General features: G+C 51.7%; 1 protein-coding gene across 4 annotated transcripts in view; it reads right to left on the bottom strand.

The window, feature by feature from the left end:
- The window catches only part of NFIC (nuclear factor I C), a 92,591-nt gene that overhangs the window by 45,809 nt on the left and 22,814 nt on the right, over window positions 1-23,968 (bottom strand). For all 4 annotated transcript variants that reach the window (XM_077921998.1, XM_028713657.2, XM_077921999.1 and 1 more), the window contains exon 2: window positions 14,943-15,474. In XM_077921998.1, coding sequence (XP_077778124.1) covers window positions 14,943-15,474 — 532 coding nt within the window. The remainder of the gene's footprint in view (window positions 1-14,942; window positions 15,475-23,968) is intronic.

Raw genomic sequence — 23,968 nt, 5'->3', positions numbered from 1 at the left:
TCATTGCAGGGGGGTGGGAATGGATGAGGTCCCTTTCCACCTCTTCAGTTCTGGGACCCTATTCTTCTGCTTCAAGTTAAATCGGCCCTTTATTCAGAACCGTGTTGTGGTTTTTTAAGGCGAAGCCACAGCTCAGAACAGAAAGCCCTGGGACCAATCAGTCAGTCAGTCAGTCAATCAATCAATCAATCAATCAATCAATCAGGGATTCTTTCATCATACGGGGTTCGACTAGATGTCCTTTGAAGGCCCCTCACTTCTCTGCCATCACGTGATTCCAATTCTGCCATCCTATCCTCCAGATGGTGACAGCAGCCACGAAATTAAAAGACGCCTGCTTCTTGGGAGAAGAGCAATGAAAAACCTAGACAGCATCTTAAAAAGCAGAGACATCACCTTGCTGACAAAGGTCCGTATAGTTCAAGCCATGGTTTTCCCAGTAGTGATGTATGGAAGCGAGAGCTGGACCATCAAGAAGGCTGATCGCCAGAGAATGGATGCTTTTGAATTCTGGTGCTGGAGGAGACTCTTGAGAGTCCCATGGACTGCAAGAAGATCCAACCTCTCCATTCTGAAGGAAATCAGCCCTGAGTGCTCACTGGAAGGACAGATCCTGAAGCTGAGGCTCCAAGACTTTGGCCGCCTCATGAGAAGAGAAGACTCCCTGGAAAAGACCCTGGTGTTGGGAAAGATGGAGGGCACAAGGAGAAGGGGACGACGGAGGACGAGATGGTGGGACAGTGTTCTCAAAGCGACCAGCATGAGTTTGACCAAACTGCGGGAGGCAGTGGAAGACAGGAGGGCCTGGTGTGCTCTGGTCCAGGGGGTCACGAAGAGGCGGACACGACTAAACGACAACAACAACAAATTCTCCAGCCGGCCAAGAGATTTTAGCAAGCCCAGGGGCGATTCCCCTCTCCATCCATTTCAGCGCCTTGTGGCGGAGAGTTCCGTAGGTCAACCCGGCATCGCCAACAGCACACTGAGTCAAAGAGGGAGTTGCCCTGAATCTACCACCTATGGTTTTTATCCTTACGGCATTTTACCTATGCCAGCGTCTTACGTTCTCAACGACGCCCCACTAAACTAAGACGCATCTGGGTCTTGCAATCTGCGCCCATTCAAAAGGAGTGGGGTCCCTCTCCCATCACAAACAAACAAAACCCACCCTCCACAATGGGGGGGGACACAGCCCCCCCACAGCCATTGTTTTCTGCTTCGCCAGTTGGCCGATGCCAGCATTGCCCAGCCGCCATCTGGAGAAAACTTGATATATTTTTTTCCAGGACAGAGACAAGAGAGGGGCTCTTTTCCCAGCCACTCTGGGGCTGGCTTTGGTGGGGGGGGTGAGCGTCGCCTCGCCACCTGCCGCCCATCTGCCCAAGGCTGGCACTGCCATCTGCGCGGCCTCATCTGTGGGGTGCCAAGACCAACAGCTGCTGTCGGGTTTTCCCTGACGGGCACCGGTGCCAAGGCTCTGGGGCCTCTCCCAGCGGCGGCCTGCGTTGGAGAGAGTGGTGTCGATTGGTGCCAACCGTGGGCGTCAGGTTCCCTTTTGGGAGGGGCGGGGGTCTTCTATCATGCCAAGAGAGGAGGGGAATTAAAACAGGCACACACACACACACATATACAGAGAGGAGAGGTCTTTGTCTTGGGGCCACGCGAATTAAACCGCGCGCCGTTAATTGTGCAATTAGGGAGACGAAAACGGCCGCTTATTTATCAAAAGTCTTTCCAGAGAGGGGAATTGAGAGATAACAGCTGCCCCAATATCTGTCTATCTCTCCGGCTGCCCGCCGTATTGTTTTCAGGATGGATAAAAGAAAACCTCCGGCTTTGAACTACGGTGACCAACCTAGATGGCTTCGACTGAGGATGGGGGGAAATTCCTGGAGGTGGAAAGGATTGTCGAGCCACAAGGAATACGCTCTACATAGTCAGAGGAATTAAACACCTCTGAATACCAATTTCTGGAAAATGCAGAAGAGGAGAGTGGCTCTGTTTCTCGAACCCTGCTTAAGGGCAACTGGTCAGCCGCGGTGAGAACAGGAAACTGGGGTGCATACCCTCCAACGTTTCTCCCCAGAAAATAGGGACGTCCTATTCCATCCCCTCCAACGTTTCTCCCCTGAAAATAGGGATGTCCTATTCCATCCCCTCCAACGTTTCTCCCCTGAAAATAGGGATGTCCTATTCCATCCCCTCCAACGTTTCTCCCCTGAAAATAGGGACGTCCTATTCCATCCCCTCCAACGTTTCTCCCTTGAAAATAGGGACGTCCTATTTCATCATCACCATCATCATTTTAATATTTATATCCCCGCCCATCTGACTGGGTTGCCCCAGCCGCTCTGGGTGGCTTCCAACAGAATATATAAAAACATTAAACATCAAAAGAACTTCTCTATCCAGGGCTGTCTTCTAAAGGTTGTATCTTTACTTTTCTCTTGGCTCGGGGGTCACATAACTTCATTTCTCCAATGAAAATGGGGGCATCCTATTCCATCCCCTCCAACGTTTCTCCCCTGAAAATAGGGACATCCTATTCCATCCCCTCCAACATTTCTCCTGTGAAAATAGGGACATGGCGCTGTGGGTTAAACCACAGAGCCTAGGGCTTGCCAATCAGAAGGCCGGCAGTTCGAATCCCTGCGACAGGGTGAGCTCCCGTTGCTCGGTCCCTGCTCCTGTCAACCTAGCAGTTCGAAAGCAGGAAATGCAAGTAGATCAATAGGTACCGCTCCGGTGGGAGGGTAAACGGCGTTTCCGTGCGCTGCTCTGGTTCGCCAGATGCGGCTTAGTCCTGCTGGCCACATGACCCGGAAGCTGTACGCCGGCTCCCTCGGCCAGTAAAGCGAGATGAGCGCCGCAACCCTAGAGTCGGCCACGACTGGACCTAATGACCAGGGGTCCCTTTACCTTTAACTTTATTCCATCCCCTCCAATGTTTCTCCCATGAAAATAGAAACCGATTCTCTGCTACCAAAGACACAGAAGAGCACCCGCCATTTGGATCGAGGCCCAAAAACCCATCCGGCACTTAGAGAGTTTAAAAGCCTTCTATAAAATATTTAAGTCCGCAGAAGCACCGCTGCCATCTTTGAGCGGCGGCAAGCCGGTCTCGTTGCAGAATTTCGGGAGCAGCAATCTGTAGATTTCTTTACTACGCAGGAAAAGAACAAGCACTCTAGTGACTCTTCAGTTGCGATTCCTGCATTGCAACCGTACAATTCTATGATTCTTAGGTTTAGGGTTTTTTGGACTACAGTTCCCATGATCCCTGGTCCCGCTCGCTAGGCATGATGGGAGTTGTAGTACAGAAACAGCTGGAGAACCAAGTTTCGGAAACATTGCTTTAAGAGGCATGGTGGGAATTAAAGAGAATATATACATATATATGAAAAATACATATATATATGGTGACAGTAGCCATGAAATTAAAAGACGCCTGCTTCTTGGGAGAAGGGCAATGACAGGCCTAGACAGCATCTTGAGAAGTAGAGACGTCACCTTGCCAACAAAGGTCCGTATAGTTAAAGCTATGGTTTTCCCAGTAGTGATGTATGGAAGTGAGAGCTGGACCATAAAGAAGGCTGATCGCCGAAGAATGGATGCTTTTGAATTCTGGTGCTGGAGGAGACTCTTGAGAGTCCCATGGACTGCAAGAAGATCCGACCTCTCCATTCGGAAGGAAATCAGCCCTGAGTGCTCACTGGAAGGACAGATCGTGAAGCTGAGGCTCCAATACTTTGGCCACCTCATGAGAAGAGAAGACTCCCTGGAGAAGACACTGATGTTGGGAAAGATGGAGGGCACAAGGAGAAGGGGGCGACAGAGGACGAGATGGTTGGATAGTGTTTTCGAGGTTACCAGCATGAGTTTGACCAAACTGCGGGAGGTAGTGGAGGACAGAGGTGCCTGGCGTGCTCTGGTCCAGGGGGTCACGAAGTGGCAGACACGACTAAACGACTAAACAACAACATGAAAAAGAACAAGGGAGAAAAAGAATCAGGGGCGATTGAGTCCACTGGTCTGAAAGGATTTAAGAATAGTATTGGGAAATGATCCATAATGAACTGAAAAAATGGTTTAAAAGTACTTTCCCAAAAAAAATCCAGAGTTCTTTGTGTTGTGGATAATTCAGATGGAAATTCCCAGGTGTCAGAAAAGCCTATTTATGTATGCTGCTACTGTGGCCCGTGTTTTGTTAACCCAAAAATGGAAAACGAGCGAGGTCCCAACCGAAGAAGGATGGCGATTTGAGCTGATGGAATATACGCAGCTTGCAGACCTAACATATAGAATAAGAGAACAAGAAGAACATACATTTAAAGAAGACTAGAAAACGTTTATTGAATATATGGGTGAAAATTGTGTATATTTGAAAATGGGGGCAGCATTAAAATAAACTAAACAGTGGAAATAAGTTTCGATGGCTGCAATAACGGAAAACCGATTGGTATGGCTTTTGTAAAATATGCAGGGATTTATGATATGCAAAATGAAGAAGAGAAGCCACTGATGTCTGAAGGATGTAAAGCGAGTGCTTTAAATTGTCAAACAGAAAATTTAACAAAAAGTTACATACAAAAAGTTACATAAAAATAAAAATAAGGTAAGAATGTCAGCGTGGCTGAATGGGCCAATTGCAGCAAGATAACTGGCTGCCGGATGATTTAATGGGCTGTGATCTTGGGATAGAGGAGGGGTGCAGAGTGAGACCCCTAGGTCCACTTAGCTCAGTATTGCAGACACAGACTGGCAGCCGCTCCCAGGGCACCTTTGCCTTTCTGGAAATGCCAGCGAGGATTCGAACTCAGACCACCTGCACGGGAGACCTCGACCCCGAAGCAAGTCAAATATCGGGTTGCCGTGGGTCTTGCCTGCCTGGGAAAAGCCCTTGCAACAGAACTGGCTCCCTTCTTAGGTCTCGGAGATGCAGACACCCCTTTCCAGCCCCTCACCCAAAAAGAAAAAAAGGGAGAGGGGGGGAAACCCCTGCAGCTGTCAGTGTCAGATAGCGGATCCCCGAGAGAAATCATTTTTACGCGCCCTTCTGGCTGCTCCGAGAAGCTGGCATCCCCGTCTTTGCCAAGGCGAAATAAGCTTTCCTAATGGAGTTCTTGGCAGGGAAACGGCGGCATTTTGGGCTGGGGAGGAGACTGGTTTGGCGGCGGCTGGGGGAGAGGGAGAGGGAGGGAGGGGGGCGCCCTGGCAGCTGCCGCCAAGCGTGGCATCGAATGGAAGGGGGGCAGGCTGCCAAGTGGGGAACTGAAAGCCCATTAGAGGGGCAGGGAGGTTGCCAAAGCTTGGGGAGATCTGGCCGGCGGGAGAGACAGGTGCAGCCCAGGCTCCCCCTCCCCAAAACTCATCTTTAATTCAAGGGGATAAGGGGAGGGGGCACCCACACAATCTGGGGGGCACACCGGTTTACCCACGGCGGCTGTGCCTCGCCTCCGACGGCTGGGAAACCGCAAGAGGGGACAGGGCTCTCGCGTCCGAATCCTCCTGCTGGTCGCTTTGGCCAGTGTGAGGACAGAGTGCTGGCCTATATGGGCAGCCCCCCTTTGGCTTGAGCTAGAGGGGACCCCCAATATCTGTCTGTTCCCTGCAGCAGAGCGGCCTTGGGGTCTAGGACTCCCCGAAGGATCGCCCGGTCTAGGGTTGCCAGAAAGCTGCCTTGAGCCTTGTTTTCACTGTGGAAAGGTACCTGACCATTAGGTCCAGTCGTGGCCAACTCTGGGGTTGCGGCGCTCATCTTGCTTTATTGGCCAAGGGAGCCGGCGTACAGCCGGAGCGGTGCCTATTTATCTACTTGCACTTTGTGCTTTCGAACTGCTAGGTTGGCAGGAGCAGGGACCGAGCAACGGGAGCTCACCCCGTCGTGGGGATTTGAACCGCCGACCTTCTGATCAGCAAGCCCTAGGCTCTGTGGTTTAACACACAGCGCCACCCACGTCCCTCCTGGTCTGCTAGTTGAAGTGAAATTATAATTTCTCGCCCGGACTTTACACTTCTTCACACAGAATTGCAGTTGGGAGAGATTCCTTCTTCGTGATTTCGCCCACGAGCGGCTGAGTGCCGTCGGCAAACTTGCCCACCTCGCGGCTCACCCCCCCTCGCTCTCCTTTCTCACCCCTCGCTGCTCTCAGCACCCGTAACAAGCTACACCACCCAGGAACCCTCTTTTTTGGGGGGTTGGAATAGATGACCCTTTGGTCCCTTCTGACTCTGCAATTCTGCGATTCTCTTTCAGGGCACATTATAAAGGGGGAAAAGAGCGAATAAGGGTCACCTCTCGCTTAGCCCCGGGGAAACTTGAATTTTCTGAGGTTTTTTGTTTTTTCTATCAGCCGAAACCGCAGTCTGCAATGTTGGGCTTATTACTAATGCATGGGGAAAGGGAGGGGGCTATGACCACAAGCTTGCAAAACATGAATGTATGTGCGAGAGAGAGAGAAAGAGAGAGAGAGAGTTTAAGTGCATAGTACATCGCGCAAGGGAGAGAATCTACCGCATTGCCCTTCCTGCCCTGATCCGCTGAGTCCTCTCCCAGCAGATGGGAATTCTCGAGATCAAATTGGCTAGGAGCTGGAGGGGGGTGGGTTCCTGTGCTCAGGGCCGGCGCAAGACATTTGGGCACCTGAGGAGAACCACAGAACGCCGCTCCCTCCTCGCCAGAACGATGCATACTCCAGACTCTCCAAGGGTCCCTGATTTGCAGAAGCCGTCCCAGAAACCAGTGCTGCCTTCAGTTGTCTTCTAATAGTCAGATAATTGCTTATTTCCACAGGGTGGGTGCCACCACCGAGAAGGCCCTCTGCCTGATTCACTTCTCGCAGGGAGGGAACAGCCAGAAGGCCCTCGGAGCTGAACCTCAGTTTGGGGGAGATATACCGCAACTCGTCCCCCCTGACCTCAAAGCGGGCAACAAGTCACTTCCACTTAACAGCCCGGCCTCCTTGGAAAGGTGGCAAGCTGGCAGATGGTTGCAAACGGGCACTGCAACAGTGCCAAGCTCTTCCTGTGCCACACACAGGAGCAAGCCGTCCCCGCTGCCCCAGGTGGAGAACGATAATAACCATCATAATTTATTCATATTTGTATGCTGTCCCTCTGACTGGGTTTCGCCAGCCACTCTGGGCGGCTCCCAACAGAATATTAAAAACACAATAAAACACCAAGCTTTGAAAACTTCCCTATACAGGCCAGCCTTCAGATGTCTTCTAAAAGTCAGACAGTTGTTTATTTCCTTAACATCTGACGGGTTCCACAGGGAGGGTGCCACCACCGAGAAGGCCCTCTGCCTGGTTGCTAGTGAGGGAACTGCTAGAAGAACCTCGGGAGGTGGACCCCGGTGTCCGGGCTGGAGATGCTCCTTCGGGGATACTGGGCCGTTTAGGGCTTTCAAGGTCAGCACCAACCCTTTGAATTGTGCTCGGAAACATCCTGGGAGCCAATGTAGGTCTTTCAGGACCGGGGTTATGTGCTCTGCACTCCCAGTCCCCAGTCTGGCTGCCGCATTCTGGATTAGTTGTAGTTTCCGGGTCACCTTCCAAGGCAGCCCCACGTAGAGCGCATTGCAGTAGTCCAAGCAGGAGATAACCAGAGCATGCACCACTCTGGCAGTTCCCTCCCTGTGAGAAGTGAGGTTACAGGGAACCAGGCAGAGGGCCTTCTCGGTGGTGGCGCCCGCCCTGTGGAACGCCCTCCCACCAGATGTCAAAGAGAAAAATAACTACCAAACTTTTAGAAGACATCTAAAGGCAGCCCTGTTTAGGGAAGCTTTTAATGTTTAATAGGTTATTGTATTTTAGTGTTCTGTTGGAAGCCGCCCAGAGTGGCTGGGGAAACCCAGCCAGATGGGCGGGGTATAAATAACAAATTATTATTATTATTATTATTATTATTATTATTATTATTATTATTAAAGCCAGGAGGCTGCCTTGCTTGGCTCATAGCTTCCAGCAGTGACCTGGAGCACCTCCCAGCAAACAGGAGTCATTTCTTTGCTGGGCGATCCTTTCAAGATTGCCTGCAAGGAGGTCAAAATCTTCTTAACCGGCTCCTTGTGGCCAAGTCTGCATCTCCAAAAATAGCATTTTTCTCTCTCTCCAAAAAACCTCCCCCCACCAAACACACGCCCCCCAATAGACAAGCCCCCTCCACTCCACGCCAGTGCAAAATATAAACCACCTCCCACTACGGAAAACCTTTCCTTGTTTGCCAGAGCACTAAGCAAAAGGCGCAATAGGATTTGATTGATTGCAGGAGATTGATTACCATTACGCTGCAACGCTTTTGACTTTCAGCCGCGACCTCCCAGTCCTGGAGGCGGCGAAGGCGTGCGGAAGGAAGGAACTCCGGGCACACGTATATACACGCACGCACGCACGCGCTGGCCCTCCCCCTCCCCCCACTGCGGTTGCAGATCCAAAATCCAAAGGGGGGAATATTGAACGGCAGAGGGAGGGGGAAGGAAGAGAAGGGCGCGATTGAATTCGCTGCGTTCTCTGGCCAGATTAAGAACGGTGACGGTATTGAACCCGCAAGGAGGATCCCGGTGGATCGGGACGACGGGACGCCCCATCCCGTGTCCTCCTCTCGCGGCGGCCAACCAGGTGGCTGTCGGAAACCCACATGGATCTGAGCACCATAGCATTTTCACCCGTCCTGTGGCTAACAACCATTGGTAAGGAACCCCTGACCATTAGGTCCAGTCGCAGCTGACTCTGGGGTTGCGGCGCTCATCTCGCTTTACTGGCCGAGGGAGCCGGCGTACAGCTTCCGGGTCATGTGGCCAGCAGGACTAAGCCGCTTCTGGTAAACCAGAGCAGCGCATGGAAACGCCGTTTACCTTCCCGCCGGAGCGGTACCTATTTATCTACTTGCACTTTGACGTGCTTTCGAACTGCTAGGTGGGCAGGAGCAGGGACCGAGCAACGGGAGCTCACCCCGTCATTGCGGGGATTCGAACCGCCGACCTTCTGATCGGCAAGTCCTAGGCTCTGTGGTTTAACCCACAGCGCCAGCCGCGTCCCTAACAACCATTGGTATTCAGAAGCAATAAAGTGACATAGCCTTCCATCGGCTTCGTCTGGTGGTCCAGCTACACCCCTATCTGGACAGGACTAGCCTAACTCCTGTTGTCTATGCTCTGTTAACCTCAAGGTTAGATTACTGCAATGTGTTCTACGTAGGGCTGCCTCTGGAGACGGTTCGGAGACTTCAGCCGGTGCAGAATTCAGCAGCCAGGTTGCTCACCGGATGGCAAGACGGTTTGAGCATATTGCACCGATCCCGGTCCGACTGCACTGGCTACCGATTAGTTTCCGGGCCCAATTCAAAGTGCTGATTTCGACCTATAAAGCCTTAAGCGGCTCAGGACCGCAATACCTCAAGGACCGCCTCTTCCCATATGAACCCACCCGGACCCCGAGATCATCTTCTGAGGCCCTCCTTCGTGTGCCCCCTCCTCGAGAGGTCTGGAGGGTGGCAACAGGAGAGCGGGGCCTTCTCTGCAGTGGCTCCCCAGTCTATGGAATGCTCTCCCCAGGGAAGTTCCCCTGGCGCCTTCATTACACACTTTTGGGGGCCAGGCAAAAACGTTCCATTTTAACCAGGCCTTTGCGTGATCTGATTTACATCCTATGCCCTCTCAAAATGTGGGGTTTTTTGCGGGCGGCTATTGGGTTGTTGCTAGCCAGGCAGGTGTCCCTCATTCTATATTTGTGCATCTGGTTCTTCCTTCCTAAGTGCAGAACCTGACATTTGCCCCTATTCATTTTGTTAGTGAAAGTATGCCTTAGTATGAGGCTTTGCCCTGCGGAACTGCCTGCCACTGGAACTCCAGTCCCGCCTTCTTTTAAACATCCCCTTTTAAAAAGTGTGTGTTTCCCCCCTTTTTTACAGACCGGTACTTACCAATGTATTTTATTTTATTGCTACCACCTTGCTGCGTTTATCCTTATCGCTAGGAGCCTGCAAATATCTCCCTAAAATATAAACAAGGAAAATAGCGAAGGGGAATGACCAGACTGCCCTTGTGGAAAGTGTGTGTGTGGGGGGGGGAGATAGAAAGACCCTCTGTCCCCCCCTTTTTTTAAATATAAAAAGAATTGAGATGCAAAAGATCTTTCTAACCAGCTGCATGTAGCTCTGGGGTTGCCTGTTGCAAAGAAATCGGCTGAGAATCTTTTTTTAATTTTTATTTTGCTGACGCAGGAGAAAGGAGAGAGAGAGAGAGCATTATCGTATATCGTAAGGAGGGCTGGCAAGAGACCGCCTGCGACTGCTCCAGACTGATAATGTCAGAGACAACGGGAGCTGCATCTTAAAACTATGCGTCGCCCGTAAACCGACACCCCACCACCCAAAAAACCCCCCACAAACACAGCCTGCAAAGTTCGGCCGTGAAATGCAGTGCTGACAAAAGGGGGGCACAGCCACAGTTCCCACTCCGTATTAGAATGCTAGAATCTGCAATGCAGGAATCTTTTGGCCAAGGCAGGATTCGAACCCATGACCTCCAGAGATCAATAATAATAATAATTTATACCCCGCCCATCTGGCTGAGTCTCCCCAGCCACTCTGGGCGGCTCCCAATCAAGTATTAAAAACAGTACAGCGTTAAATATTAAAAACTTCCCTGAACAGGGCTGCCTTATGATGTCTTCTAAAAGTCAGAGAGTTGTTTATTTCCTTGACATCTAATGGGAGGGCGTTCCACAGGGAGGGCGCCACCACCGAGAAGGCCCTCTGCCTGGTTCCCTGTAGCTTTGCTTCTCGCAATGAGGGAACCGCCAGAAGGCCCTTGGCGCTGGACCTCAGCGTCCGGGCTGGACGATGGGGGTGGAGACGCTCCTTCAGGTATACTGGGCCGTTTAGGGCTTTCAAGGTCAACACCAACACTTTGAATTGTGCTCGGAAACGTCCTGGGAGCCAATGTAGGTCTTTCAGGACCAGGGTTATATGGTCCCAGCGGCCGCTCCCAGTCCCCAGTCTGGCTGCTGCATTCTGGATTAGTTGTAGTTTCCAGGTCACCTTCAGAGGTAGCCCTACACAGAGCACATTGCAGTAGTCCAAGCGGGAGATAACCAGAGCATGCACCGCTCTGGCCAGACAGTCCGCGGGCAGGGAGGGAGGGTCTCATCCTGCGTACCAGATGGAGCTGGTAGACAGCTGCCCTGGACACAGAATTAACCTGCGCAGAGTTAATCAAGACCTCCAGGGAGCCAGCAAGAGACCCAGATAAAGTTCTTGGACTGCGGCAGTCGCTCCCAAGCCCCCAAGGGAGTGGGATTGCCTAGTGGGCGGCTGCAGGTGTGTCAGAAACTATCAGGCTTTGAAAAGTTGCCATCCTCTGGGCAAAGTTCATAAGCCTCGCTGAATTCATTAAGTTGAATAGGTTTCGGATAAAAACGAAGGTTGCGCGTTTAAAGCAAATGCGTCGCCATCGCCTGCAAAGAATCTCAGGGTCTGTACTTCACCCCCCCCCCGCAATAACGCTACAGTTCCCAGCGCCCTTAGCAAACTACGTCTCCCAGGATTCTGCAGGGGAGGAAAAACGTGGTTCACAATGCATTGCACAGATCGACCTGTATCACCGCTGTGAATGGAAGGATGGGTTTCTGAAGATCTTCTTTTTAAAAAGGAAAGAGGGGCAAAAGATTTTCACGCAAGTAAAGCAATCTACTATTGGAGCGATTTGGCTCAAAGGTATGGATTATTAGCAAAAGAATCACCGGGATTCGAACCGCCGACCTTCTGACCAGCAAGCCCAAGGCTCTGTGGCTTAACCCACTAGAAATCTTGCATTTCTGGCTCCACAGACTTTTGCGACTCGACCCACCGGCCCCCGGCGTGCAGTCCCCAGCAGAAATGTGCCCCCCCTTTCTGAATTAACTCAACAACCAGGGTTGCTCATCGGAGACTCACACAGAATCAAATAAATTCAAGGCTGCAGGGGGACGACACACGCTTTTTGTAGCCGCAGACCGAGAACGAATCCCCGTTCCGCCTTAAACGGGGAAGAATCTACCTTAAAAGGGAAAAGGAGGGAGGGGTGCTCTCTCCCAAGAGCGAAAGTGACAGGAGGCCTTATCAGCTGTGATTTTACTGCCTGGGGTTTGGTAGCAATTAGATCAGGTGATTTCAAGGCTGCAGACCCAGACAGGCTGAGGTCAGGGTCAGGAAACAGCAAGATGAGGAGGAAAACCACACATTTTTTGCATGCTGTGCAGTGATCGCCCTTCACTTTATCCCCCCCCCCCCGTTGTTGTTGCTTTTTGGTTAAAAGTTAAGGTTTTTTGGTTAAAAGTTATCAGTGCTTAATATTCACCGCCGGCAGGAGAAAGAGCGAGAGAAGTCAAGAGACAGGATTTGCTTTCCGGATAAGGGAACTGAAAACGGGTTGCTTCTCGGGCCAGTTTTCCTGGGAATCACAGAATTGCAGAGTTGAAAGGGACCCCTAGAGGCTATCCAATCCAACCCCCTTTGGGATGCAGGAATCTCAGCTGAAGCATCCCTGACAGGGGACCATCTGACCTCTCTTAAAAACCTCGAAGGAAGGAGAGTCCGCAATGGCCTTCCATCCCACGGTCGAACAGCTCTTACTTTTCAGAAAGTTTAACCTGATTTTGAGTCAGAAACGCCTTCCTTGTAACTCCCCCTGTTCTATTCAGAAATATACTTCCTTTATACAAGGAGGGCCAATTTATTAGCATGGCTAGATTAGGGCTGCACTAGGCTTGCCATAGGGATGCGGGTGGCGCTGTGGGTTAAACCACAGAGCCTAGGTCTTGCCTATCAGAAGGTCGGCGGTTCGAATCCCCGCAATGACGGGGGTGAGCTCCCGTTGCTCGGTCCCTGCTCCTGCCAACCTAGCAGTTCGAAAGACGTCAAAGTGCAAGTAGATAAATAGGTACCACTCCGACGGGAAGGTAAACGGCGTTTCTGTGCGCTGCTCTGGTTCGCCAGAAGCGGCTTAGTCCTGCTGGCCACATGACCCGGAAGCTGTACGCCGGCTCCCTCGGCCAGTAAAGCGAGATGAGCGCCACAACCCCAGAGTCGGCCACGACTGGACCTAATGGTCAGGGGTCTCTTTACCTTTAGGCTTGCCATACGTCAGGAAAATTCCCGACATGTCCTGGTTTTCAGGTGTAAAAATAGCATCAGGAGGAAATTCTGCAAAATGTCAGGGGAAACCCAGATGTAAGCTTAAAACCACTATTTTTTGGGGGGGGTTCCCCCAAAAGCTCAACAATTTTGGTGGTTAAAAGCTCACTAGTTTGGGGGCTTTAAGGAATTTTACTTTTTGAAATATGCCAACCTTAGGGTACACTGTTATTCGGCCCCAGTTTAAAACACAACGCGACCCCAGATTGCACTTTTCCCAAATGAAAGGGTCACCCAAGATGGTGTTAACCCTCAAAATGTGCTCTGCAGCCAGGATCCTACCCACCAGGCAGTTTTACGATCATATAGCTGAACTGGCGCAAGTAAAATGTCTGCAAGGTACGACCCCTGCTATGCCAGGAGAAAGGCCTGCAAATATCTGTGCAAAATCCGGCACAGAATTTTTAAATTGGTATTGCAAGCAGAAATGGGACAAACTCAGTGCTGAGACAGGCGGAGGGGACAAGATCCAAGAAAAACCAAAATAGAGAGATCCATCTGCCCCTTCATTTGTGACCAAGGAATGCTGTTCCTTAGTTTATGACTAAAACCTATCCTTTAATTCGCAACCAAGGAAGGCTGTCCTGCGATTCATGACTGTAAAATGACTACAAAATTCATGACTGTAAGAGGAGATGCCTTGATTTGTGGCCAAGAAATGCCCTCCTTAGATTCACGACTACGGAATGCCTTTTCACAACTATGAAATGCCCCTCCCTTAATTCACAACTACGAAATGCCCTCTCTTAGTTCACAACTGTGAAATGCCCTCCCTTAATTCACAGCCACAAAACGCCCTCCCTTAATTCACAACCACGAAACACCCTCCCTTAATTCACAACCACAAAACGCCCTCCCTTAACTCACAACAGTGAAACACCCTCCCTTAATTCACAACCACGAAACGCCCTCCCTTAATTCACAACCACAAAACGCCCTCCCTTAATTCACAACCACGAAACGCCCTCCCTTAATTCACAACCACGAAACGCCCTCCCTTAATTCACAACCACGAAACACCCTCCCTTAATTCACAACAACGAAATGCCCTCCCTTAACTCACAACTACGAAACGCCCCCCCCCTTAATTCACAACCACGAAACGCCCTCCCTTAATTCACAACCATGAAAGGCCCTCCCTTAATTCACAACTACGAAATGCCCTCTCTTAATTTACAACCACGAAACACCCTCCCTTAATTCACAACCACGAAACGCCCTCTCTTAATTCACAACCATGAAACGCCCTCACTTAATTCACAACCACGAAATGCCCTCACTTAATTCACAACTATGAAACGCCCTCCCTTAACTCACAACCACGAAACGCCCTCCCTTAATTCACAACCACAAAACGCCCTCCCTTAATTCACAACCATGAAACGCCCCCCCCCTTAATTCACAACTATGAAACGCCCTCCCTTAATTCACAACCACGAAACGCCCTCCCTTAATTCACAACCATGAAATGCCCTTTCGCAACCACAAAATCCCCTCCCTTAATTCACAACCACAAAACGCCCTCTCTTAATTCACAACTACGAAATGCCCTTTCACAACCACAAAATGCCCTCTCCTAAATCACAACTACAAAATGCCCTCCCTTAATTCACAACTGTGAAATGCCCTCCTTTCTTTCACAACTACAAAATGCCCCTCCCATAATCCGGCGCCACGAAACGCCCTCCCCTAACTCCATTTGCCCCTCCGTTTGAGCCAAGAAGTCCCGCGGATGCCGAGGCGCGAAGTGAGTCTTTCCCGCCTACCTCTCTCTCGGATGAAATACGCCAGGTAGAGGTCCAGTTCCTTGACGGAGACGCTGATGTGGTGAGGCTGGACGCAGAGGATGGGGTGGGTGCACTGGGCGGCCTTGACCAGCCGCTCCCCGTCGGTGCTCTCCAGAGGGATGCCCTTGAAGAGGATGACCATCACCAGGTCCAGCCGCCAGACTTTGTCGGCCTGTCGGAGGCAGTCGATCCTGCGCATCTTGCCCTTCTGGTCGGGGTTGGAGAGGACGCAGCAGGAGGGCTTCTTCCCCGTGATGGAAAGGACAAAGTCCTCCCGGTACTCCGGGCGGATGTCCTTCCGCAGCTTGGCCAGCAAGCGGGACGCCCACTTCTGCTTCACTTCGGGCTTCTCGTTGAGGAGCTCGTCCTTCACCGCCCGCTCCTCGTCCTTCGTCATGCGCTTCTCGTGCTTCTTGAAGTACTTGCGCTTGCGGGCCTGCAGGTTGAACCAGGTGTAGGCGAAGGCCCGGACGTGGGGGAGTAGTGCCTCAATAAAGGGGTGGAACTCATCCTGGAAAAGAGAGAGAGAGAGAAAGAGAGGCAGTCAAGAGGGAGTACCACATCCGTTCTCTCAAGAGGGAAGGCCTCTTCTGAACAGAGGCATTCTTCCAAACACATGGATTCATGCCTGATCTGAAAAGAGGCATTCTCTTCTCTCGGAAAGGATTGCCTCTTCTGCGTAGAGACATTCCAAGCACATCCCAGTGGATTTATGTCTGAGCTGAGAAGAGGCATTCCCTTCTCTCAGAAAGGATTGCCTCTTCTGCGTAGAGACATTCCAAGCACATCCCGGTGGATTCATGCCTGGTCTAAGAAGAGGCATTCCCTTCTCTGGGAAAGGATTGCCTCTTCTGCGTAGAGACATTCCAACCAAGCACATCCCGGTGGATTCATGCCTGAACTGAGAAGAGGCATTCCCTTCTCTCGGAAAGGATTGCCTCTTCTGCAATCTTAAGGCAGCCCTGTTCAGGGAAGTTTTTAATGTATGATATTTTAGTGTTTTTTGGTTTCTATGGAAGCCGCCCAGAGTGGCTGGGGAAACCCAGCCAGATGGGTGGGGTACAAATAATAAATTATTATTATTATTTATTATTATTATTATTATTATTATTATTATTATTATTATTATTAATTCTGCGTAGAGACATTCCAAGCACATCCCGGTGGATTCATGCCTGATCTGAGAAGAGGCATTCACTTCTCTCAGGAAGGATTGCCTCTTCTGTATACGATACGATAATCTTTATAGTCATCGTCCCATACAGAACAACGAAATTGAAAAAAATCAGACAAGCCAACAAGCCTGCTATCCCAGAATGGTTAGCCCCCTAAAAACTCTGATACCCCATAATTAAATACAATATACTCCCATACAGACTACCTTAAAGTAAAGGTAAAGGGACCCCTGACCATTAGGTCCAGTCGTGGCCGACTCTGGGGTTGCGGCGCTCATCTCGCTTTATTGGCCGAGGGAGCCGGCGTCCAGCTTCCGGGTCATGTGGCCAGCAGGACTAAGCCGCTTCTGGCGAACCAGAGCAGCGCACAGAAACGCCGTTTACCTTCCCGCCAGAGCGGTACCTATTGATCTACTTGCACTTTGACGTGCTTTCGAACTGCTAGGTGGGCAGGAGCAGGGACCGAGCAATGGGAGCTCATCCCGTCATTGCAGGGATTCAAACTGCGGTTTAACCCACAGCGCCACCTGCGTCCCTTACACTGAGTTTAAAACCAAAATCACATTTGGATAGAAACTGTTTCTCAGGCGGCTCGTCCTAGTCTTTATAACCCTGTACCTTCTTCCAGAAGGCAGAAGCTGAAAGAGATCATTTCCGGGGTGCGCACTATCCTGCGCTATCTCTGCAGCTTTCTTATGGCACCTGGAAGCGTAGATTTGATCTAAGGTATAGAGGCATCCCTCTCTCACACACTTGAAGCATGGAAATGGTACCAGTGATAGCAAACCCATGGTCCTCCAGATGTAGCTGGATTCGAACTCCCAGCCTCCTTGGCCATGATCTGGGCTGTTGGAACTTATGGGAGCTGAGAGTCCAACTGTGTATCCCTGGTTTAGTCTGGACACAGAATCCAAACCAAACTCTTAGCAGCGGCAGCGGCAAATCTGTGTGTTTCATTACGGATCTGCCCTTGTTATGTTGAAAGAGGGGTGAGTGGAACAACAGACAATGGTGGAGAGGGTGGGGGACAGGATCCAGAATACCCCTTCCACACTCATGAAGAAACCCTGACCGTTAGGACCAGTTGTGGCCAACTCTGGGATTGCGGCGCTCATCTCACTTTACTGGCCAAGGGAGCCGGCGTACAGCTTCCGGGTCATGTGGCCAGCAGAACTAAGCCGCTTCTGGCGAACCAGAGCAGCGCACGGAAACGCCATTTACCTTCCCGCCGGAGCGGGACCTATTTATCTACTTGCACTTTGACGTGCTTTTGAACTGCTAGGTTGGCAGGAGCAGGGACCGAGCAACGGGAGCTCACCCCGTCATTGCAGGGATTCGAACCACCGACCTTCCGATCAGCAAGTCCTAGGCTCTGTGGTTTAACCCACAGCTCCACCTGCGTCCCACACTCATAGCTTATAGCTAAGGAACTTTTATCCTTGTCTTCTCAGCTGGGGAAACACTATCTGCAAGTTAGACAGGTCACAGGGACCCTATAAAAATGGAGGCCAGTGTTTCTGTTCATCAGCTGCAGCCGGCGAGTTAAGAGCAACTGCCTCCTTTCTGCCGGGTCTACCCGGCAGGGCCGTTGTGCAAAGAAAATGGGAAGAGGGAGGAACCTTGAGCTTGTGGGAAGGAGGAGGAGGAGGCAGGATACGGACGGGACGGGACGGGACGAAACAAGCAGCCACTTCAGAAGAGCTTCCAGCTACAATTTGAAATCTGCTTCCCCTTACGAGTAATTGGTCAGAAACCAAGCAGCCAAACACCCCGCCCTGCCGTCGTGCCAAGAAAATTTGGCTCCGCGCGGGTTGACTGGAAATGTCGTTTCTCTCTCTCCCCCCCCCCCTTTCATCCTGCATGCCCCACCCAAAGCCTGCGGCTTCAGGCGGCAGATTTGGGCAGCCGGCGGAGCCCCAGTTTCCACTCGTACGCCACGGCCTGCGGCTCTCCCGACCTGCCGCGGCGGCGGAGGTTTTGGCAGGGCTGGTGGAAACACAGCGATCCGCTCCGAGGCACCGGCAAGAGAGAGAGAGAGGAAGCAGCCCAAATTGCCAGACCTCCCAGGATTTGCAGAGTTGCACATCAGTACAGCGGTACCTAGGACGCGGGTGGCGCTGTGGGTTAAACCACAGAGCCTAGGACTTGCCAATCAGAAGGTCGGTGGTTCGAATCCCCATGACGGGGTGAGCTCCCGTTGCTCGGTCCCAGCTCCTGCCAACCTAGCAGTTCGAAAGCACGTCAAAGTGCAAGTAGATAAATAGGTACTGCTCTGGCGGGAAGGTAAACGGCGTTTCTGTGCGCTGCTCTGGTTCGCCAGAAGCGGCTTAGTCCTGCTGGCCACATGACCCGGAAGCTGTACGCTGGCTCCCTCGGCCAATAAAGCAAGATGAGCGCCACAACCCCAGAGTAGGCCACGACTAGCCCCAATGGTCAGGGGTCCCTTTACCTTTACCTTTACAGCGGTACTTGGAACGCGGGTGGCAGTGTGGTCTAAACCACAGAGCCTAGGACTTGCCAATCGGGAGGTCAGCGGTTTGAATCCCCGCAATGACGGGGTGAGCTCCCGTTGCTCAGTCCCTGCTCCTGCCAACCTAGCAGTTCAAAAGCACATCAAAGTGCAAGTAGATAAATAGGTACCGCTCCGGCGGGAAGGTAAACGGCGTTTCCGTGCACTGCTCTAGTTCGCCAGATGCTGGCCACATGACCTGGAAGCTGTACGCCGGCTCCCTCAGCCAATAAAGCGAGATGAGCGCCGCAACCCCAGAGTTGGCCACCACTGGACCTAATGGTCAAGGGTCCCTTTACCTTTAGCTTTTACAGCGGTACCTTGGTTCTCGAACTTAATCCATTCCGGGAGCCCGCTCGACTCCTGAAACCGTTCGGAAATCAAGACAAGCTGCGCTCAACCGGAAGCCGCGTTGGACGTCCGGCTTCCAAAAAGCATTCGCAAACCGAAACACTCACTTCTGGCTCTGGCTCCGATTTGCTCAGGAGCCAAGCCGTTCGAGAACCAAGGTACCGCTGTAACTACAGATTCCATCTCTCTCTCACACACACACCCAAATAATTTCCCTGCTCTCTCTCTCTCTCAATCCAAGCTGGGGAAGTTTAATCAGCCCAGGGGCCAAAGTCCCTCCTGCAAAACCTTCCAGGGGCCACATGGCTTTGGCGGACGGGTCCAGAAGGCTTTGGTGGGCGTGGAAACAGATGCAAATTTTGCCCATGCGCAGTACGCTAGTTTCTACACAAATACACATGCACACGATTTTTTATATACCCCCACCCAGGCGGCAAGAGTTCGTGGGCCTGGATAGCTCTGTTGGCTGGAGTGTGGTGCTGATGAACGCCAAGGTTGCAGGTTCGAGAGCGGCATTGTCCTGCACTGCAGGGGGTTTGGACTGGATGACCTCACAGGGTCCCTTCTAGCTTTAGAATTCCACGATTCTATGATCGGAAGAGGCACCCTAGCCAGAAATGTGAAGCAGAGCTTGCAAGGAGTGTGGTGGCCGTAGGAGAGTCCCGAGGGCCGGTCAGAAAGGCGCGGAGGGCCACGTTCACACACACACACACCGCCAAGGCCTCGGGTTTCTCAATGCTGAATTAATTCCCAATCAGGAAAAGCACACAAGCTGAGGGAGGGAAGGGAGGCATTTGGAAAAAATGGAGCAAGGAATTCAAAGTTCTGGGAAAGGGTTAAGCCTGGCCCCCGCCACGGAAACGGCTTTTCCTCATCTAAAGGGGCTGCCAGGCTGTTTTTTCCCAGGGCAGGTAATATGAAACCGTGCAGCTGCCCTGCTAATTGGGAATGTCTATCCTTCAACCCTTTCTTGATGTCTTCGCCTTGTCCGACGGAGTTTCCTGGTCTCCCAGCCGCCTAGCAGTTACGGAGGGGCAAAACCTGCCCATTTCAGTGGCTCGTTTCGCTTCCCCCCCATCTTAAATTCCACCTACAATGTTTCAGTTTGCAAATCTATTTGTCGTTGTTGTTTTTTAATCAGGTCCCCGTGCAAATACATCAGCGGCTCAGCACAGGTTTATCGACACCTGTTTGCTGATTGTGCAATTTTGCCCGACAGCTGCATTTTTTGCAAAGCGATTCCCCCCCACACACACACACACATCCCGCGTTTGGGTACAAAGTTTCCTTTAATATATGCCGTTTTAGGCACGCTTAACCACAGTACCTTGTGAGCTTACGGGAGGGCCGTGAGGACGTAGGACGTGAGGCAAGATTCAGAAGCACCCCTGGTAGACAAAACCTTTAAAGCAGCTGTTCTCCACCTGTGGGTCCCCAGATATTGTTGGACTACAACTCCCATCATCCCTGAGCTCTGGCCTTGCTAGCTAGGGGTGATGGGAGTTGTAGTCCAACAACATCTGGGGACCCACAGGTTGAGAAAAGTCCATTGATCCAGGGTAAGGTAAAAAAAGGTAAAGGACCCCTGGACGGTTAAGTCCAGTCAAAGGCGACTCTGGGGTTGTGGCGCTCATCTCGCTTTCAGGCCAAGGGAGCCGGCGTTTGTCCACAGACAGCTTTCCGGGTCGTGTGGCCAGCAGGACTAAACCGCTTCTGGCGCATGACGGAAACCAGAGCGCACGGAAATGCCGTTTACCTTCCCGCCAGAGTGGTACCTATTTATCTACTTGCACTGGTGTGTTTTCGAACTGCTAGGTGGGCAGGAGCTGGGACAGAGCAACAGGAGCTCACCCCGTCATTGCGGGGATTCGAACCGCCGACCTTCCGATCGGCAAACCCAAGTGGCTCTGTGGCTTAGACCACAGCGCCACCCGTGTCCTCAGGGACAGTCCTGTGGTCCACCTATCCCAGCCTCCTATTCTTGAGAGCCAACCAAGAAGCACCTCAAACCCACGACAGGATTCGAACCCAGAACTGGGCACGGTATTCCAGTTGTGGCCTCACCCTCTCCCCTCCTTCGGTTCCCAACAACTGAGATGCCTTTCCCTCTGTGAATTTGCCCAAATCCTCTTTCAAAGCAGGCCCAATATTTCCAGTCCAAAAAGACCGGCGATGAAACCATCCCATAAGCAACTGCGTGAACTTGTGTGACGCGGCAGCTAAAAAAGCCAATGCAATTCTGGGCTGCATCCATAGGAGTATAGCATCTAGATCAAGGGAAGTAATAGTGCCACTGTATTCTGCTCTGGTCAGACCTCACCTGGAGTACTGTGTCCAGTTCTGGGCACCCCAGTTCAAGAAGGACACTGACAAACTGGAACGTGTCCAGAGGAGGGCAACCAAAATGGTCAAAGGCCTGGAAACGATGCCTTATGAGGAACGGCTAAGGGAGCTGGGCATGTTTAGCCTGGAGAAGAGGAGGTTAAGGGGTGACATGATAGCCATGTTCAAATATATAAAAGGATGTCACATAGAGGAGGGAGAAAGGTTGTTTTCTGCTGCTCCAGAGAAGCGGACACGGAGCAATGGATCCAAACTACAAGAAAGAAGATTCCACCTCAACATGAGGAAGAACTTCCTGACAGTAAGAGCTGTTCGACAGTGGAATTTGCTGCCAAGGAGTGTGGTGGAGTCTCCTTCTTTGGAGGTCTTTAAGCAGAGGCTTGACAACCATGGAGGGCACAAGGAGAAGGGGGCGACAGAGGACGAGATGGTTGGATAGTGTTTTCGAGGTTACCAGCATGAGTCTGACCAAACTGCGGGAAGTAGTGGGGGACAGAGGTGCCTGGCGTGCTCTGGTCCATGGGGTCACGAAGAGTCGGACACGACTAAACGACTAAACAACAACAATGACAACCATATGTCAGGAGTGCTCTGATGGTGTTTCCTGCTTGGCAGGGGGTTGGACTCGATGGCCCTTGTGGTCTCTTCCAACTCTATGATTCTATGATTCTAACTTCTGCTACATTTTATTTGATGCCACTGGGTTTCCCGGTAATGGCGAGTTTTCCAAACGAAGCTGCGCATTGGGGCTTTGGGGCAGTAAACTAAAACAACCAACAGAGATAAGAATATTAATTTGCGCAAGACGTCGCCGACGTGCCCGGTTTTGGATTTGCGTGTTTCCTGCTTGCCCACCCACCCCCCTTCGCTCAAGGTTGGGAAGGGGGGGCGGTTTGGGGAGATAAGAGGCTGCGATGTCATGCAACAAAAGCCGCAGTTCCCGGCGGCAAGGTCACAAGAGGACAGCTCTCGCAGTCTAAGCGGAGGTCAAGCCAGGTGAGGTCTCCGCTGGGAGTAATTCATTAGCCGACGTGTACAACTGTGCTCAGCCTTCGATAATCCCCGACGGAGGTCCACACACACACACACACACCCTGCCACCAAACCGCCACACACCATCAAAGCACCCTGGGCTCTGTTCTGCAGCCCCTTCCTGCGTCGGAAAACCCAGCGGCCTTGCATTCCTAGCCCAAGAAAGGCGCCGAGATAAGGGGGAGTAATAATAAGTAACCTAAAGAAGAACGCCGCAAAAGCACAAACCGTAGCAAAGGACGCAGGATTTTCGCTAGCTGGAAGGGAAGTTACTAACCCTTACAGCGGTCCCTTGGTTCTCAAACGCCTTTGGTACTCAAACAACCTGGAACCCAAACGCTGCAAAGCCGGAAGGAAGCGTTCCGGTTTGTGAACTTTTTTCAGAAGCCGAACGTGCTCCGTTTTGAGAGCCACACTTCTGTTTTGAGTGTTACACTTCCGATTTGAGCGTTAGGCTGAGGTCTGTTTTTGCTTTTTATTTTGCCTTTTTGCATTTGCGGCTCTTTTCGTTTCGTTTTCCCCTGAAAAAAGGGACGTCCTATTCCATCCCCTCCAACGTTTCTCCCCTGAAAATAGGGACGTCCTATTCCATCCCCAGGCCTAGACAGCATCTTGAGAAGTAAAGACGTCACCTTGCCAACAAAGGTCCATATAGTTAAAGCTATGGTTTTCCCAGTAGTGATGTATGGAAGTGAGAGCTGGAACATAAAGAAGGCTGATCACCAAAGAATTGATGCTTTTGAATTCTGGTGCTGGAGGAGACTCTTGAGAGTCCCATGGACTGCAAGAAGATCAAACCTCTCCATTCTTAAGGAAATGAGCCCTGAGTGCTCACTGGAAGCACAGATCGTGAAGCTGAGGCTCCAGTACTTTGGCCACCTCATGAGAAGAGAAGACTCCCTGGAAAGGACCCTGATGTTGGGAAAGATGGAGGGCACAAGGAGAAGGGGACGACAGAGGACGAGACTTGGCTTCTCGCAGGGAGGGAACCGCCAGAAGGCCCTTGGGAGATGGACCCTGGTGTCCGGGCTGGACGATGGAGGTGGAGATGCTCCTTCAGGTCTACTGGGCCGAGGCCGTTTAGGGCTTTCAAGGTCAGCACCAACACTTTGTATTGTGCTCAGAAACGTCCTGGGAGCCAATGTAGGTCTTTGAAGACCGGTGTTATATGGTCTTGGCGACCGCTCCCAATCACCAGTCTGGGTGCCGCATTCTGGATTAGTTGCAGTTTCCGAGTCACCTTCTAAGGTAGCCCCACATAAAGCGCATTGCAGTAGTCCAAGCGAGAGATAACCAGAGCATGCGCCTCTCTGGCGAGACTGTCCGCAGGCAGGGAGGGTCTCATCCTGCGTCCCAGATGGAGCTGCCCTGGACACAGAACTGACCTGCGCCTCCATGGACATCTGTGGGTCCAAAAGGACTCCCAGGCTGCGCACCTGGTTCCTTCAGGGGCACAGTGACCCCATTCAGGACCAGGGAGTCCCCCACACCTGCCCGCCTCCTGTCCCCCAAAAACAGTCCTTCTGTCTTGTCAGGATTCAACCTCAATCTGTTATGCCTTGCCATAAACCTCTGCAGCCCAGCCTCCCAGGACG

Source organism: Podarcis muralis, chromosome 18 (assembly GCF_964188315.1).
Source record: "Podarcis muralis chromosome 18, rPodMur119.hap1.1, whole genome shotgun sequence".
NCBI classification, from domain to species: domain Eukaryota; kingdom Metazoa; phylum Chordata; class Lepidosauria; order Squamata; family Lacertidae; genus Podarcis; species Podarcis muralis.
This window is presented reverse-complemented; position numbering and strand designations above follow the sequence as displayed.